The sequence below is a fragment of the Peromyscus californicus genome, unplaced genomic scaffold, assembly GCF_007827085.1.
Source record: "Peromyscus californicus insignis strain IS unplaced genomic scaffold, ASM782708v3 Scaffold_6__1_contigs__length_162567912, whole genome shotgun sequence".
Taxonomy (NCBI): domain Eukaryota; kingdom Metazoa; phylum Chordata; class Mammalia; order Rodentia; family Cricetidae; genus Peromyscus; species Peromyscus californicus.
The window spans coordinates 7850374-7870465 of record NW_026294584.1 but is presented as its reverse complement, the minus strand read 5'-3'; the positions used below and the strand labels follow the sequence as shown (position 1 = coordinate 7870465).

Here is a 20092-nt window from a genome sequence, read left to right as displayed (position 1 = left end):
CCCATGGGGAGTCAGCAGAGCCTGGTACATTCAGCTGAGGCAGGTCCAAGCCCCTCCCCCTTCATCTCAGTTCCTCTAAATACATCCCAGGCATGCCTATAATTTATCTATCTTTAGTATAAATCCTGCATGTGTTATTGGAAATACTGGTAGGTAGTTCACAATCTTAAGCATGTTGCAAACATGATTTTTATTTCATTACCAATCTCTACCCAGGGAAAACTGGCAGGCATGGTCAGAGGCCTAGGTATAAGTCCTTCACTAAGTCAGTCTTGAGTGTCCCTGGGTCTGCACTGAAACCTTACGGGCTATCTCTTCAGGGTTCTAAAACAACAGATTTGTTTTAACATAAAATTTCTTATGAAATATAATGACAGTTAAAGTGAAATTTGAAGTTGTTGTCTACAGTAATCAGTACGTAAAACTTAGTTATAACCTAGATTTTGAAGCTAGATCTGTGTCCTTTACTTTTATTTTCCTACATTGACATCTGGTGGTCGAAATCTGAATAGCAACAATTTTACTGTAATTTCTGATTATGCAAAATTCTAGGAAGATGGTTATTTAGATCATGAATGTAAACTAATTAACTGTTATAAATCTATTACCTATTATTTATTGTTGTTATTTTACATGAATAAATTCAAATTTTTTATTTATTTATTTATTTTTTTTCCCACATAAAGTATTTATTACTCAGTAAAGACTTTGTACAGCCCATTCCTCTACTGGAACTCTGGAAATATATAACTGGGTATATGAAAATGGCTGCCTTGAAAATGAACATGTATTTTGGAGAATGTGCAAAAGTTTATATAGTATTTCCAATGATTAAATATTGATATATATATATAAGGTCATTTATCAAAATTGATTTTTGACTTTTGCATCAGAAGAAAGATCTATTTGAGCAAATTTTGCTCCATTTGATGATGGGGGTTCTATGCTACATTATACCAGAATCAGACCTAAAGAAAATGTAGAAATATAATATGATGACCGCACTAGGAAGTGTATTCCTGCTGGGCAGTGTAACGATGCAAGATCTCCTGGACTTCAGGGAAAGTGTTCTTGTCCCTGATTTAGTGTTTTAAAGTTTTATTTTAATTTGACATTTCTGAGGGATACTTTTGAGATTTGTGTTGGCAACCCATACTGAGTCCTAGGAGAAGAAATAAAGGAGAAAGCATTGTCAATATTTAAGCAAAAACAAACATAATTATTCTTTAGGAAAGTATCATCAGAAATTATATCCAGGCACTTGAAACAGGATTGGCTTTAAAGACTATAATGTAGCAAATTTTTTATTTAAAAACAGTATCTATTATCCCAAAGTGGCCTGCTTTTGAGCTATTCAGCCGAGTTCCAGACATCAATGCCTATTATAAGCAATAATTTAGCTAGGGAGCAAATACTCAAAATCCAAGGAGTTATGAATTATATCCCATTTTGCCTGTTACAAGGTGTTGAATAGTAAACTGTGTGTAAAGCATGTTCCATTTTGAATCTGTAGAGGAGAATATCCCCCATGCAGGGAAATGGTCCTAACTGAAGGCCACGCTTCCTGTGAGGTTCCAAGAGGAAGACAGCATCTTTCAGATGTCTTTTTCTTCACTCTTAGAATTTTAGGTTCTTGTGCCCTTTCACCCTGTCCGAGGGAGGCTTATGTCCCATGAAATAATGACACTGCATCTGCTGTTCTTAGATCTAAGGGCAGTTTCTGGAAGCTTTGGATGCTACTCTGACATGATGCTTTTCTGGCTCGCTGTGTCCTGCACAGACCAATGAGATGACCAAGGATGTCAGAACAGAACAAGGATGTAACAGTTGCCTTTGAAAAGAACCAAACCAAACCAAACAAAACAAAACACAAGCCTGGCTTAATAGATGTGACGTACTGACTGTGTGTACTTGAGCGTGGTGTTCTCTAGAAGGGATTTTAAAGTCTCAACAGGAACAAATTGTGGTCTTCTCAAAACTGTTTCACACTAACGCCACACTTGAGACACTCTTGTCAGCTCATTCATGGACTTTGCCTAAATCTCACTAACACTGATGATGTTTCGACCTGAATTGTCCCTAATTGGGCATATGCTCTAATTTCAGTATTGACCACAGTATTTTTTTTCTTGCTAATAATTTTTATATGATGTTGTTACAGATTACTTAGCATCTAAGTTGTGCCGGGCTCTGATAGGAATTCTACTCATGCGTGTCCAACTGTTTCAACAGTAACTATTGAAGAGTACTTTTATATTTACAAGTGTAGAAATGCAGAGGGAGATTGCAGAGCCAGCGCGCCATTCACCTCCTTTGAAGTCTTGGGCCCAACTACTGGTGACTGTTCCACACCAACTTCTAATTTCCTTAAGCCCCACATGCAAAGCATGAAGCAGATTGACAGGTCCATTCAGTGAGTTTTCAATGCCACGAGCTAAAGAGGCAGAGGTCCTAAACACGCATTTTCTTTGGCCATGTGGAAGGGTCTATAAAGATGTACAAAGAATCACGAGGGGAAAATATCTCAGTGTGGGAGAGAAGGAGCGTCTAACAAGATATTTTCGTGAGGAAGGAATTCTACAAAGAGCACCTGAGCAAAGAAAGGAGAGGTGCTGGGGCCTGGGGAATGGTGTGTCCACCAGGGAAGCTGTAGGAAGAGGGAGGGTCTGCAGAGGAAGAAATGGGTAGATGCAGTGATACACTTTCTACTGCTCCTGCTCAGCTTCGCCCGCATGCTTCCTGGTCCAGCAGGCTGCACAGGCTTCTCCTGCTTATCATTAAAGACCTACAGACTTGAACTTTCTGAGACAGAGAAGAAATCCATGAGTTATGCCTTTGGATTTCTGATTATGCAGTGTTCAAATATTCTCTTAATAGATAAAATCAGGGGCCTTAAATGTATCTTCTCAGTCGCCATGCACAGTTCCAAAATATATAATGCTATATTTTCATTGCTTTGCTCTAAAATTTTAATATTCAACTTTGAAATAATGCCTGGGTATGTCTTACCAAAGGCTGCTGTTTAAGTTTTTTAATATGAATATATGTAAATGTATACATACATATATGTACATATATGTATAGTAAAAGCAGATAACTCTAAGATGTCTGAAATATATTCCTATCCAATTTAGACTCCTTAAAATTTGTCATTGCTTTCCTAGGAGAATAAGATTAACTATAGGGAATTATATATTGCCAGTAATTCCTTTATCTACATTATTTATGAGTTTTATTATGAGTGCAGTTGCAAGATTTCTCTATACAGCACTGAATTTGCACTAAGGAATTGAATTTACATTCACTTGATTTGTATTAAACTTACTTAATGAGATGCTTCACTTTTTGCCAGCAGGTCAAGGCCAAAGGAAGACTCCGGGCAATACATTACCCTGCACTCATTGTCTGCATAATAATTCCTGGGACTCTTGATGTGTTAGCAAACTATTTTTATCTTGGTCACTAATACAAGACTTCTCACATTCTTTCATTTTCATAATGAAAATCGTAGGCTAAGACTTGCATCATATCACAGAAGAATCTCCATTCTTAGGTGATAGATAGTGGTGTGGGGTTGGTCCTATAGACTGTAGGTATGGTTTTCAACATTTGAGTTTATAGAAAACAGTAAACAAATATATTGGAAGTTTATTCTCATCCATCTGACGTGTCTGAAAGCACCGTTCAAAATACAAATGAGAACTCACTTGGATTATTTATCTTCCTGGGACATTTGACTTCCTGTTTCATCTCTTACCTCCGACCTTCTGTGTGTTCTTTAAATAGATCTTAGACTTGTAGGCAGCAACAGTTACTACCTGTGACAGACCTGAGCTGCTGCAGCCTGTGATGTCTGCACCGTTCTGCTTCCCGGGAGAAAAAGGCTCTCCCCAGCTCGCTCTCCTCACTGTTCTATGTGGATCGTGCTTCCCATCTTCCTCCAGGTTTTATGTTTTGTCTCCCTCTGTTTTCTACCATCTTTTCCTTCCTTTCTTTTTCACCCTCAGTCTCCTTATGCCCCTATGGCACTGGGCCTTAAAGAGTTATCCCTAGACCAACCAAGTGCACTCTGAGGGCCACCCCATACTGCTGCTCTGTCCCCCACCAGGGTGCCTTGAAGATTTGCCCGGAACAGTCTGCTGCTTTCTGTCTGGGAGTGCCTCTGCTCAGTGGGCTTTTCCTGAGCCTTGTATGTATGTCCTGCATCACCCTCCTCCTCACAATTTTCCTTCCCATGTTCCTTCCTCCCTTTCCCTCTCCTTCTCCCTCCCCTTCCCCCTCCCCTCCCCTCACTCTTATGACATACCTACCCCTCTGTTTCTATGGGAACTCAATCTTAGCATTTTTGGGAATTCCTTCTCTAGGTCACTGTTATTCACGTGGCTGTAGGCCAAATTTCTGTGGTAAAGCTTTTTTTCCCCCTTTAATCCTTAGCCAGGACCACTCTCACGCCTCACGCTTTAGATGGTATCAGTTCTTGGCACCCCACTTCTGCATCTCACACTGGCTGAAATCTCACCTTAAGGTGAGCCTTGTTTTTCTTCCCAGTTCCAAACTCATCCTCCAGCAGACGTCCTGCAGACTGTTCAAAGGCCCATGTCAGAAACCTGGCAGCCACTCGAGATCCATATCTGGACTTCTCCCCATGCTAAATCTATCATGATCTGTTGCTTCTCTCTCTAAAACAGACCCTCAGCCCTTTTCTTTCTAACCATTCCCCTGAATAACATAAGGATTGCCAACGAGGTGACTTCAGTAGACTCTGGGTATTCACTTCTGAGTTCTATTTCCCAAGAGGTGGTTAGCCTGACCTCTTAAATAGTCCAAAAGTTATTCTGCATTTGGCATAAAACCTTGTAGTCACTTAACACTTGACACAGGAATCCCACTCCCTCTTCATCTCTTTAAGATGCCATGTGATCTAACCCCAGCTGCCTTCTCTGACCTGGGGTCATTGGTACTCATGTACGGCAAAGCTAACTACTTCCTCAAACCCTGAACAGCTCCCCACACCCTAAGTCAAGGACTCCACACATGCTCTGTTTGCCTGGAATGTTCTTTTTCCATGCTCTTCACTTCAACATTTCTCTGAAATAGATGGCCCTCAGAAATGCCATTGCTCCGGGGAATCTCTCCCACTGTTCACTTTCCAAATCAGAAACTCTCCTCAAGTGTTGTTTCCCAGAACATGACATTCGGCGCTTCATAGAGCTAAGCATAGTTTGCATAGTACACTGAGAGGGATGACCGTGGGGTGACCGTGGGGTGCCTATGGGGTGACCGTGGGGTGACCGTGGGGTGCCTATGGGGTGACCGTGGGGTGACCATGGGGTGCCTGTGGGTGACCATGGGGTGACCGTGGGGTGACCATGGGGTGAACGTGGTGGGGTGACCGTGGGGTGCCTGTGGGGTGACCGTGGGGTGACTGTGGGGTGACCGTGGGGTGACCATGGTGGGGTGACCATGGGGTGACTGTGGGGTGACCGTGGGGTGCCCGTGGGGTGACTGTGGGGTGACTGTGGGGTGACCGTGGTGGGGTGACCGTGGGGTGACTGTGGGGTGCTTGTGGGGTGACTGACGGTTAGCATGGCTAGCTTCAATTCTGACTCTCACTGCTTATTAGTTATGTGTCTAGGGACACATTATTTTAAAATAGAATTTTTCATACAATATATTTTGATTACAATCCCTCCAACTCCTCCTAATGCCTCTCCATATCCCCTCTCATACAGATCTACACTTGTTCTGTTTCTCAGTAGAAAACAAACCAGCATCTAATGAATAATAATAAAATAAAATACTTAGAATGAGAACAAACAAACTGAAAGAGGACAAAAAGAACAGAAGAAAAAGAGTCAAAGAAAAAGCACAAGAAACACATATAGACACAGAGACACACATGTTCACACACACAGGAATCCCTTTCGTACAAACGCAAACCAGAGCCACAATGCATACTCAAAGGACCTGAAAGGTAAAAATAATGATAATAATAAAATAAATAAGTAATAAACTCCCTGATGCAACATTAAGAGACAAAGACCTTTCAGAGACGCCACTGGGTTCGTTTTGTGTTGGCCATCCATTTCCAGGCCTGTAGTGGGGCCTAACCTTAGTTTGTTTCTCCATGAGACTCCCTTGGAGAAAATTTTCATTTTCAAGTGGCTATCAATTAGAGATAGCATCTGGGGTAGAGATGCAGCATGTGTCCACTTCTCTCAGCTCATCTTGTCCAGACCCATGCAGACTGTATGCATACTGCCACAGTCTCTGTGATTTCCTATGTGTGGTGGTCAGTCTGCCGGAATCCAGTTCTGACCTGTTGAAGGATTCTTGGGGCAGAGAGAGGAATGAGGAAATATTAGATAGAAAAATAGGTGGAGATGATAAGAAAGACAGAGACACAGGATAGCTTCAGGAGGGCCCTGGATCAGTACCCAGTCACCTCGAGGTTTATACCAAAGGGGTTTTTATACAATGCCAAGGGACAAAGCAGAAGACCTCCTGCTTTTCAAGATCAAAGCACAACATACAGCCAAGTGTAGACCCTTCAAAACACCTGGTAACTACACCCATGGCCACATCATCCCATTATGCATCCCTGCTGGGTAAAGCAAGCTCAGATTCTCTGACATTGAGTAAAGTCTCACTAGGGAGCCCCTGTGGGCCTCCACAATCCCCCCTTCTTAATGATGTAAATGTCTCAAGTGAGGGTTCAGAGCTTAACTCTATGCAGCTCTGAATCAGCTTTCAATTAAGAGCTTGCAAGTAGCTGGAATAATCATAGCAATAGACCTGCTCCTTATGACTGCTGTACCTCCTAGTAAAGGAGTAGAGGATGATAACGATGGAATGGCCTTTTGTAATGTGTCTAAGATGTCTATAACAGTCTTAGCTGCATCAAGCCCTTTTTAAATCAATAAATCCCTGATGCAACCACATCAAATAAATCAATAAACTCCTAATGCAACCCATTACATCTAAGGACTCCTTAGCATCACCATACCATGGTTCATTAACATTAACAGATTAATGTTCTAGTATGAATATTACTATACACAATTACAATTCTCACAAACATATCCAAAAGCAAACTCTTAATAGAACCATTTATACTTCATAAACGTTAGCAAACATCCGAAAACAATTTCTTAATAGAACTTTCTGCATTTTTTGCTAACAAAACTTCGAGTACACTAATACAGGCTAACATTATCCATACAAAGAACAAGAACACATTTTTGCATTTGAGCTGCTCCAGTCCAGCAGCAAAAAGCTTTATGCCAACTCCTACTCATCAGAACCTTTTTTTTTAAAATTAAGTAGATTGAGGAATATAACAACTCCCCCTTACTATATATTTTTTGAAGCTTCATCTTGCACCTGGGTAGAAAAAAACAAACTTCTCTATTCCTACACAAAACATTTTCATTTCTACACAAAACAGTTTGTGAGTCATCACAGTTGATAATGTATATATATGCATAAGTGAAATCAAAACTGTCCCATTGTAATCAAACCACTCCTGTCCATCCCATTTCTTGAGTTTGAAAAGTTAAAAAAGCCAGTTCTGATACCAGTCTTAATGTTCCACTGAAAGCTCAAGATCAGGGCCTTACTCACCAGCTGCCCCGAAGTCTTTGTATAGCTGTCCCTGAAATGCACAGCCAGCTGGGAACACTAAGACATGGAGATGCCTGCTCTCTGGCCTGCTGAGTGCACACCCTGCAGGCACCTTTCTCCAGAGGCTTTGTCTCTCAAGTAGTGGCCAAGGCACCCTGCACACTCACCCTCCAGCTGCCTGCTTGGCTCTCCACCTACGCTCTCCTGGAGTGTCCCTTGCTCAGCTCTGGTCACCAGGGACTCTGGCTCCAGGTGACCAGTCTGCTCTGGCTGCTGGGGTCCGAAGCCTTCACCACCACTTGTATAACTTCTCTGCCCTGGCTCATCAAGGCCAAGGAGCTAGCCTCCAGCCATGCCAGTCCGGGGCTCTCACAAGCACCCTGGCTGACTGTGCTCTCCTCACTGTGGCTCCTTCATGGCAGAAAGCATGCAGAACCCTCCTGCTTCCACTGACTCTCTCAGCATCTGCTGCCTGTGACACCATGATACCCCTCAGATCTCAGCTCCTAATGCTTGCTTGGTCAGCCACTGCTCCAGCTGCTGCTGCTGCTTGCAGTGGGGGCTTCTAAAACTGTTGCTCATTCTTGGACTGCTAAGTCTAAAGTGGCTGCTCAGCCCTGGATGCTGCTTTCTGCATCCTAGGTACCACACTAGGGAAAATTGACTCCACTCTAATATACCTAAACCTGCATTTCTCAAACTTCACCAAAACTTTTATGACTTACTTATATACAACTTTAGACCTAACAGTAGATAGATGATAGATAGATAGATAGATAGAGAGAGAGAGAGAGAGAGAGAGAGAGAGAGACAGACAGACTTGCTGCAGCCTACTATTACCCTGTTCTATATTTACAGTTTTATTCCTGAAGAAGAATATCACCGCACCCCAATTAATTATTGAGCATGCCCACTTAACCTGTGGTGTTCCTTCTCTTTTATCCTTCGTACCCAAGTTCCACATCCAGGTGCCATATGTGGGAGTCTGCTGGAGTCCAGATCCGACCCGTCAAAGGGTTCTTGGGTGGAGGAAAAAGAAATGAGGAAATGTTAGATTGAAATATAGGTAGAGATGATAAGAAAGACAGAGACACAGGATAGCTTCAGGAGGGCCTTGGGTCAATACCCAGTCACCTCGAGGTTTATTCAAAAGGGATTTTTATACAGTGCCAAGATCAAAGCACAACATACAGCTAAGTGTAGACCCTTCAAAACACCTGGTAACCACGCCCATGGCCAAATAAATCACGCCATTATGTAGCCCTGTTGGGCAAGCAAGCTCAGATTCTCTGACCTTGAGTAAGGTCTCACTAGGGAGCCCCTGTAGGCCTCCACACTGTGTTTAGCAGGCCTTGTTTTCTTGGTGTTCTCCATCCCCTCTGGGTCCTACACTCTTTCTGCTTCCTCTTCCTCATGGAATCCTGAGCCCTGAAGGGAGGGATTTGATGGAGACATCCCAGTTAGGGCTGAGTGATCCAAAGTCTCTCACTCTGTGCACATTTTCGGGACAAGTTATTTAACCTCTGTGTGTGAGTTTCCTCAAGGATCACATGAGGAAAATATGGATGCCTATCATGTATGAAATTTGCAAAGAGGAGGTGATTACTATTTTATCTGATAGTAAACACTCCATAAGCTTTTGTTTACAAATCTGTGGTGTATGTGTGTTTTCGTATGTGTGAAATTTGCTTTATGTCTGAATGCATGGTTATGTATTATGATTCTTGATTGCAATTAATGTTTACTTGACAGATGAATATTGTACAGCATATTATAATTATGTCTAGAAAAAGAAAAATGCCGTACTATATTTATATGATATGTAATCATTTGTAATGTGTGGAGGCTCACAAACGTTTCCTAGTGAGATCTGAGCTTGCTTCACCCAGAAGAGCTGCATTAGAGGATTGCTTGACCACATGCATGGTTACCAGGTGTTTGAAAGGGTCTGCACTTGGCTGTGCTGGGCGAGGTCTTTTGCTCCACCCCTTGGCAGTCCTTTAAAAAGTCCTTTAGAAGAGACAGAAGGGGCTGGTGGATGAGGATACAGGCCCTCCCGACCTATCCTGTGTTTCTATCTGTCTTCTTTCCCCTCTATTCTTCTGTCTAAATATTTTTCACTTCTTCCTCCTCAAGAGTACCCTGGAGTAAAAGTGGGAGCATATCTCCCACAATAATGCATGCATTAGAATTGTTGAATTATGTTTTTGATCTGTGAATATCCTTTGACAACTTATCTGTCTGGCCCCCTTTCTTCTCTCAAGACCATTCATTATTTTCATTTTGCACATCACTACAGTCATGGGAATCCTATTCAAATTACGGATTTACTGAACAGCGGGACAATTCTTCTTATCTTAGAATCCTGGATTGTATTGCAGCCTTCTAATTGTTCTCATCATTTGGAAACACCAAGTGCCCTGGGTGAACACTTTTCCTAGAGTTAGAGAAGTTACCCTGTTGATATTGTTAATGCTCAGTTCCAGGCCGGCATCGTTGGATTGGGTGTTTGTCCTCTCATCGCCCACCATACTTACAAAGGTCTGTCTGTCCAGCACATTGCCTTGGTGATTCTCCATATTCTTACTGTGTGATCACCGAGGACTGATATTCCTAAAAGGCTTCTGTTGTTCTCAGTTTTATTAGAATGCTTCCTGGGCTTAGTTCTCAAAGATTATTTAATTTCTAAATACCATCTGCTTATATCATTCTTTACATCCTTGTTCTAAGAAATCCTTTCTGGTCAGTTACAGTTAAAAAATGCCTACTTTCTTTTTGTGTCCTGAGCAAGCAGATCACTTCTGGATTCTTAATATATGAGAACTGGAAGGTCCCTCACACAAATCAAATCCCAAATTTATAAACAGGTGAGGTTTTCACAGGGTTTACTAAGGCAAGTACCCAGGGTTATAGTAAGTGAAAATGCCACTTGGTCCCTAGCACAATTTGTTACTTGGGCATTTTTTTTTCCTTTTGAAAGGAAAATGGTGCAATGTGCTTGAGGTGCATGCAATTGAAATTTGGTAAAAATTGTATGGTTGATTTCAATGTTCGTTTATATATTTTCTTTTACTCTTTGCAGTTTAACAGCAATGCTCAAGATGTAAGCTGCTTCCAGCACCTGGTTCAGGCAAACGTGAGAAACAAGAAGGTGTTGAAAGATGCCGTTAATAACATCACAGCCAAAGGGATAACGGATTATAAGAAGGGCTTTAGCTTTGCATTTGAACAGCTGCTTAATGTAAGTGTCAATAAAAAAAATTCTATTTTGTCTGTTTCTAGATATTTTGATAAAAATCACTGATCATCATTGGGATTTGCAAACAGGTTCTATTCAAATATAAGAGCTGTGGTTAAAGGTGACACATGTGTTAGTCAATACTTGGGTTTCTATTCCTTCATTAGAAGCTTTTACTGTCTCTGTCCTAATGGGCTTGTCGATGTGCAGAGATAAAATGAAGTAGGATCTTGTCACCAGTTTAGGGAAATGTCTCATTAATTTTTGTACCAAAAGAGGGGCTTTATCGTCCTTGAAAAAGAAGGGTATGGACCTTTGGTAGGCTACAGCCCTACAAACTGATTATTGATATTAAAAAAATTATTGCTCATTTCAAGGTCAAAGCTGATGATCTCAATTACAGGAGGTCTTCAAGGACTTTGGAAGATGTCCTACTTGAATTGCATCAAATTGCACACTGATGTTTGAAGACATTGATAGAAGAACATAGTGTATATTTTCTCACTAACTTTATATTTATTTCATATTGAAATGATAGTACTTTGAATGACTAATTTAAATGAAATCTATAACTAGAATTAACTTATTACTCTGCTTTAGGAGGCCTGTAGAAATTTTTAAATTATGTGGTAGGCTCACATTATACTTCTTGTAGATAGCAGTAAGCTAGAAGGTTGACATTTTCAAAGAAGCTGAGCATTCAGAAGTTAGTGCAATCCTTTTTTCTCATCATTTAAGCAAACACATTCCATAATAGTAGAAAAGCTAAGATTATAATTTGATACCTCCAAGAAATCTAACTTGCTAAATTAAAGTGTTCATTTTAATGGCCCTCTGATGCTAATTCATTATTTTGTGCTCAGTTTTTCGAAAGACCTTAAAGGTTAAGAGGATTTATTGCTGGAATTGAGTCTTGCAGGATTAGAATCTGTGTAGCAGGTCAAGAGAGGACAGAGCTGGGGTGGGGGGGTGTTCAGGGAGTCCCATCATTTATGGAGCCCTGAGGAGCACTATGTGAGGGACAATGCATGAGTCTGTCCTCCCAAAATATAAGGCAAAAGAAATAGGATACCAAAGAGGGAAGAACAGAAAGATTATTTGGAAAAGGATTGAAAGGTTAATGGGAAAAGTGTGAATCATTTGAAGTGAATGTTACTTGTTTGCTTCTGCTATAAAATTATAAAGGTATGTAGAAGAAGCATTCACTCTTACAAAACCCAAACACTAATCAGTTACTGGGGTATTATGTACCAGGTGCTGCCTAAATACCACATTGTCTTACTTTTATGGAGCTTGTATTCATTTAGGAAAAACTGACACTATACAAATAAAATGCTGACCATATGCAAAATCAATTATGAAGAAAATATAATCTGGAGCATATTGCAATTTAAAACACATTGGTCTGGGAAGGTGTCCCTGACAGTGACATTTGACTATCTAACTACTAAGGCTGGGCTGATCCACAAATCTGATTTTAGAATATAATACTGGGCAGACGTTTTGTTTGTAGGATGTAATATGAGCATACTTTTTTCATATTGGTTTTCTTTTCCGAATTTTCATTATGGATAATTTGCATATATACATATTTTTGACAGTATAATGTTTCCAGAGCCAATTGCAACAAGATCATCATGTTATTCACAGATGGAGGAGAGGAGAGAGCCCAGGAGATATTTGCCAAATACAATAAAGACAAAAAAGTGAGTGTTGTTTTCTAATATCTTAATTTTAACATGTAGATGATTTTCATAAAGGTAGTCTATAATGGGGGTGAACAGAACTTTTTTCTCCAAAATATTAGTTGTAGTTATAAAAGTAATATGTTAATGGTGAAATAAAACTTTTTCGGGTAACCAAGCACCAAGCTATAAATACATTAGTCTGATATTGTAGATTTATAGGGTACATTGGATTCTTATATCAACAAATGAGAGAAATAAAAGGAGTTTCAATCTTTCTTGGATAAAGCTTTATGTCTCCTAATCATTGAAACTGGTAGGAAGACTCAGTATTCTAAATACACCAAGAAATTTCTACAGTGATATTTTAGATTGATGTAAAAATAACTCACAATAGTAAACAGATGCAGCCTGCTTGAAAATGAGTTCAGTGGAAGGCTCAAGATGAATTCTTTGATTAGTATAATAAATTAAAGAATGCTATCTCTAAAACCATGGACAGTATGAAGATCAGTGTTTTACAGTTGGAATATGTTCATTTCCTTGTTTGTGGTACTACAGGAGGGATGCAGTGTGGTTACAGGGTCATGCTGTGGAGATAGTATTAATATATTACTAAAACCTATTAAGACTGTAACTGCTTCATCTAGGAATCTTACCAAGAGTTTACATATATTTTCTTATTGACATCCCATATTTATAATAGACACTGATTCTCAATCTATTTTCCTAAAACGCTAAAGGACCACCTTAAAAGTCATGGGGGAAGATGCAATGTCTCTCCTGTGCTTTAAAAAGTTATACATTTATCCTAACAAAGACTACATCCATCTTCAGCCTCCAGGTAGCTGTGTCTGTAGGTGTGCATGACCATACCTGGCTTTTTGATCAACAGTTTTACTGTTTGGGACGATTTGCCTCAGCAGTAGCTCCAATCGATTGTTTTATAGCTATTTGAGGCGTGTGTGGAGTTTTTGCATATATTAGAGAGAAAAACTACAGGTAGTTGATGATTGCTTGTAGAGGGAGAATCAGTCTTTATAGTGTACCCAGGGGTCCCGGGGTTTAGTTACATCCAGAGTGGGATATCTGAGGGAAAAAAATCTATGTACACTATGTTTTTATGTCTGTTAACTTTATTTCTCTAAGACAAAATTCTATCAATTCAGCTACAGCTGCTCCAGGCATTCAAGGCAGGAATAACTCTAGACATCCAAGCTCTATATTCGTCTACTTTATTTCTCTGGGATGAAGTCCTGTCTCCATAACTACAGTTCCATCCAGTTCACTAGCTACAGTCTTGTTAACGACTAAACTATGCTTCCAGCCTCATTTTCATCCTCTGTATCCTCTTTCTCCATCTCTGCTGCTCTTTACTCCTGGCACTCAGAAAACTCTACTCGAGATCTGCTTACCCTCTACAGAACCTCTGTCTTCCTCTCTTCTCTCTCGCCATGCTGTTCTGTCCCTTTCTACAGCAAATGCCTGCCCTTTCTTTACCTGGGCACACGGTTCTCTGCCTCCTCAGGAATGTTGTTTTACTTCCCACCTTGGTATGTAAAAACCTCTTTTGAGAGTTCAACCCTAAACACATATAAGCAAAATTGAATTATTTTATCTGGTTGTATTTATAAACATGGGTGTGTGTGTGTGTGTGTGTGTGTGTGTGTGTGTGTAAATTATAAATAAAGAATAAGAAACCATGAATTTTAGAAGAAATGGGAGCAGCACAAGAAGGATAGAGGAGAAGTGATGAATCATGATGTAAATACAGTGCTCATATATGAAATTCACACAAAAAAATACATTTAAAGAAGCTGTTTCTTTGTTGATTGCTGTTCTATTCAAAACATAGGCTATAAGGACAAGTCGAGTCATGTTCTGGCAAATAGACAAGTAAACCATGCCACCTACTATGGTGATATTTTATTTGTATTAAAATGTTATTTGTATGTTAATAAATAAAGTTGCCTGGGGGTCAGAGCTATTAGCAAGCCATAGGAAAGCTGGGCGGTGGTGGCGTACGCTTGTAATCCCAGCACTTGGTAGGCAGAGCTAGGTAAGTCTCTGTGTGTTCAGGGATACAGCCATTATTGGATACACATGCCTTTAATCTCAATACCAATCATAGAAGACCTGGAGGTCTGTACAGAAAGGCAGTGATGAGGTGGTCATGTGGTTGGGTTTACAACCAATGAGAAGGCAGAACAGAAAGTCTATATAAAGACAAACACTCAGGAAGTAGCTCTCTTTTGGAGAGGTAGGACCACTGCAGGAGGAAGGGTAAGGTTTTTGCTCTTAGCTCTGACCTCTTGGCTTTCTTCTTTGCATTGGTTCTGTGTTTCTTATTTAATAAGATGGTTGGTTACATCTACAGCCTACATGCTAGGAAATGCTAGTTAGCCTCAACCAAAGGGAACTCTGTAGTATAGAACATGCTCAAACTTTGACATCATGCTTAGTGAAATAAACTTTTTACATACACACATGCAAAACAGTGAATATTATGTTTGCATTTGCATGAGAAATCTGCAATAGTCAAGTTCACACAGCCATGAAGTTGCCAGGGACTGGAAAAAGGAATGGATAATCATCTCCTTTTGCGTCTGTGAGCACATAGCTGAAGTTTCGCAACATGATTCCATTTAGCTGCATTGCAGCACTGCAACTGTAAAAAAGTATGTCATTTTTGAGTTAGATATGTTTTTACAACTTCTTTTATTTTTTGGAGCTTATTCCATCCTTTCTCCTTCCACTTCCTAAGGGGATATTGTGAAAGAGGAGGTAGAAAGTGTGTAAAAGCCAGAAGTTGAGGGAGCTTGATTAGTAATGGCGAAGCCTCACTTCTAAGTTCTCACCAACATGGCGGCTCAAACATGAGCTCAAAGTATGTCTTCTTAAAGGCTAGTTGAGGGTATATCTCATGCAGTGTGATTTTATCTCAATAATGCAAAAATTAAACATATAAAATTATCAGTCCTTAAAAATTTGTGATCATTAAAAAGCAACCTGAAAACTACCATTTTACTTGAACTTTTTCCTCCAAACTGCTTTGACATTAACATGGCCAATGGATGCCTCATTTACATTCCCTTTCCATCTAGATGACTCAAAAGTCATTTCCAGCAGCCCAGGTAGGTGCGATGGGATGTCTGGACAGCTGATGAATGAGTCTGTGGATAAACAGCACAGTTTAATGAAGCCCGAAGCCTTGAGAATTAGAGCAAAATGTTTGGGCTCCTTTTATGGAATGTCCTACTCTTGGGAATCAATCTACCTGATTAGAGATAGGCAGAGATTTAAAACCAAATCCATGTTAGTCTCCTGGAGCAGCTGTTCCAAATTAAAACACATTAGCTTTCTAATCTTTACCTGCAGCAGGGACATTCCTTTGGGCTCACCCATGTGTATGAGAGAGATCTCCTTAAGAGTGGTGCCAAAACTCAAATGAGCTCCATCGACGAGCACAAATAAATGAGTAAAGGAGAGGAAAGCCAGACGTACGCTTGAAAGGTAATTCCCAGGACTAGTAAAACCAAACAGATTGGCTGTGCTCTAGGCTAGCAATGCTTGCTTGATTGGCAATACACACTTCAGACTACCTCTTCAGGTAGAAAATAATCTCTCCTGTCTCACTTAACTTTCAGAATTTAATTTTTAAAAAAGGCAATCAAAATTAATAGAGTGAACATTTCGAAGTATCTAAAAAGATTAAAACACGGGTGTGAAATTGTTTCTAAACTGAGAAATGTTCAGCTAGTGTCAGAATTACTTGACGATGTCCATTGTTGTAGTCTGTTTTAGCAGTTTACTTTTAAGTGTGATGGAGAACTCTTTCCTGAATTACCATTGCATCTCAGTAGAAAGACATTCTCTTCTGTGTGCAAAACTCTAAACCAAGTCCAAGTGTCTGAAGTGCATTTGGATTGTAGAGTAAAAAAAAAAAAAATCTTTTTTTTAAACTGACAGGAAAGAAATTCACAGGAAATAATTCATCTCATTCTCTACTTTCTTTGTGCCCTCCTTCTGCATCAGGTAAATTAGAGCCTTTGTAAGGAATTCCTCTGACATAAGTAATTAAGGCTGTTTAGCTTATAAAATGTTGTTTAGCTTATAAAATATTGACTGTCACTTACCAATTACATTGCTTCTAAAATCTTTTATTTTGGATATTTTTGCACTTTCAACCAGTTCTAAGAGTTAAGCATTGGAATAAGAACCATATACCTTTGTTTATAAATCCCAACGTGGTTTATGCTAGAGTTAGGACACAGTTGTAACAATGACATACTGGCCTGCCCTATGGAGAAATGATCAACTGAAATGGAGTGTTTTGTGCAGGGAATGTGTGCTTGGGTATGCATGTACATTTTTGGCTCTGAAATCATTTGTTTCTCATTTATTTCTCTCAAAATAAAATTAGCATTGACAGTTTATTCTCTACACTATTAAAATACTTACCAGGTACATTTTGCTCAGATTTGAGGAATATCACCTTCACATACTTTAGATTTTAATTCAATTTATAAATAAATCTCATGCCAAATGAAATTATTACCTTACCCACTGAGTATATGATATAATATATAAACTTTAGATACATACAGTGCACTTGAACTATGTTTCAGGCACCATTATATTCTGTCAACATGGAATCTTCCATGTTTAAGACATTGCTAGGAGTGGCTATTGGTTTTGCTGTTTCCATGTTTCCAGTACTTCTTGTTTTTCTTCTATTGCTCCAGATGACCACTTGCATTATATCCTGACATGTTACCTTGAGCCTTTATTTAGTGAAGTAGGGTGGTATGGTATGAATTTGTAAGCCTACTAAGGAATTCATAGCCAATTGCATAGTGCCTGACTCACAGTAGTTTCTCAGTCTTTACAAGTATGACATGCATATACTGAATACATTTCTAAAATATGATGACATCACAGATATCAGAAAACATTCAGTAGACTTGTAATCATTTAAGTGGATACTGTTCAAATAATATTTCCCCTTGTGATTTGAGTTTTTAGTAAAAATGCCATACATTCCTTCATGTGTCTTCTTTTGAAGGTAGGGAAGGCCATGTGATTTGTCCTGATGGTGTTTTTTACTCTCATCTGTCAAATACACAAGGTTCCTGTAGTATCCCCTCATCAGTGCTGATAAAAGCACTCTTTATTATCCAGGAAGAATTTATTATATCCAGGATCAAGAAGATCCTAATCACTCTCTTGTATTCTGAAGTTAGCTGGTGATCATCTTTATAAGATGGCAAATTGCTTGGAAATCCATTGTTGCTGTAGCTTTAGTCCCACATTATAAAGTACAGTAATGTATTCAGAGAAAAGAGTGTTGCAGGATATTTGATCACACTGTAAACCCCGAGTTTGCATTTATGTTAATTAAATAGAATCAACCTTGGGTCAGGAGGTGGAGCCAGCAACTAGTTGACAGAAAGTAATCATAGAGAGTCAGGGAGAGTCTGGAAGATGGATAGAGAGATGCACAGGAAATAGTAGGGAAGGACTTTGAGGAGTGCTGGTCATTTTTGGCTTGGTAGAGTGGAAGGATGCTCTCTTTCTGAGACAGTCAACAAAGAGGGAGGTCAGCTAGTTGCTCCTCAACCTCTCTGAGCTAGCAAGTTTTCACCCCAGCCTCTGACTCCAAGTCTTATAGGTAAACAGAACGATGGAGATTTAGTTAAAAAGTACATTTGTTGGCAGTGGTAGGAGGTGGATCCGGCAGGATGTAAAAGTTTTGCTGGCCACTTCCTGAGAAGCAGGCCAGTAACTTTGGAGCTGCAATTACCGGAAAAACAAAAAGAAGCCATCCTTCTAATCCAGTAGCATGAGGGAGAGTCATCACACCAGTCAGCCAGGATCCAATATAATCCCAACACACGGATCTGTGCTGTGCATGCATCTGCAGGATACATGAGAGAAATGTTAGCCTGCTTCTTTAAGATGGTGGATGTGAACCCTATATGACAATTGCATGCCATTTTCCTGTTTAAACACTTGTTTGATGCTATTTACTTGATCAGATGCAAGAAGCATTAATTAAATGCTTCTCTGTCAGACCTTTGAACCAAAATGGGTTTAACTTATCTAGGCATATGCCATATAAATGCCATTGGCTTCTTAGCATTGGAGTTTGCTACTGTGTAGAATAAAGAGTCCAAATGTGCTCATCTAGGAAGATGCTGGTTTTAACCATTTTAAGTTCTTAACACAGGAAAGGCTTATGACCTGCTATGGAAAGTGAATTGTGGAAGTTAGACTGTCTACAGCATTCTAAGATGGTAGTGCAGTTACCACCTTCTTTATTATTACAGCTGAGACTTTCACAGCTTATGAGTTCTATATGTCATGAAGACTTCACATTTCAATTTTATTTACAATTGGAATACTCATGTGATAAAAGTATCATCACCATCATATTCATTGTCACATTGTTGAAATAGGAAAGCCAAAATAAGAGACGTCAAAACTTTGATTGAAAGTCAGATGAGTGGTCGAGTCAAGAATTTCAATTACCTGTGTAGAAATTTGACAGCCTCACACAGAATCTTCCTGGCTGGTCCTCCATCAGTGCCTTTCCTCTGGCCAGCTGTGAGGCTAAACATTTGCCCACACTGGAGCCTTCCTCCTCCTCAGACAGCCTGACCTTGTTGTCCCCAAGGGGCCCCTTGCCTCTATAGCCATGCTCTCGTCAAGATGGATCATCAAAGCTGTGCAGGTTGCAAATTCCTTTCAGATCCTTGGGTTTTAGGAAAGAAATTGTGAACATGAATCTGGACTTTATTTATTGCTTCATGTTATAGAACTGGAAATGTGTGCTGTTCAAAAGCCCTGTATTCAAACATGTTTGTGAATTATGGAAACCACTGTAGCATGTTTTCCTAGAGGTTTTCAGTCCAGTCTAGTATTTTGATAGGCTTAATCCCAAAACTTTGAGTTCCCAGAGTGGATTAATAAAGTCCATCTCAGATATCATTTTTCTCACGTTTCAATAGCTGATGGTTTTTTGTTTTTTTAGTTTTACCAGTTTCCCTTCTTCATAGAATCATCTCCATTATTCTTTGGAGATGTACCTATTGTAAATTAAACTTGAATTCTGGGTAACTGATAATTATTGAGGTGACAGTTTCCAGTAACTGGGTTCTGCTGGAAAAAATGAAAGTCCTTTTGGCCTTAAAAAGCTAACCTGTAGGTTTGGAAAACTCTTAATTGAAGAAAAGTATTTTAGATTTCAACAAACAAGACAAAATTTTATAAAATGGTTTAGCAGAAGTGAGAACTCTAGGATAAAGTTGCAGATCAGTGGTATATTATTTGTCTTTATTATACATTCATCTGTTTTTCACAGTACTCAAGAGTAAACCCAGTGTCTCACACATGCCAGGCAAACACTATGCCGTTGGGTTCACTATTACATTTAAAAAGCAAAGTTTGATGTTTTCTTGAATGGAGTAATTTAGGTTTGTAATTAACTTTTAATTATTTGAACTATTGAGTAGTCTGTTCAAAGAAAAATCAACTTTTTGAATTG

At 39.5% G+C, this 20092-nt stretch overlaps 1 protein-coding gene across 1 annotated transcript in view; it reads left to right on the top strand.

Annotated features, from left to right (window-relative positions):
- Nucleotides 1–20092, top strand: part of Cacna2d1 (calcium voltage-gated channel auxiliary subunit alpha2delta 1) — a 433805-nt gene that overhangs the window by 344714 nt on the left and 68999 nt on the right. The window contains exons 11-12 of the mRNA XM_052721408.1: nucleotides 10706–10864; nucleotides 12463–12567. Of these exons, the coding sequence (XP_052577368.1) occupies nucleotides 10706–10864; nucleotides 12463–12567 (264 nt within the window). The remainder of the gene's footprint in view (nucleotides 1–10705; nucleotides 10865–12462; nucleotides 12568–20092) is intronic.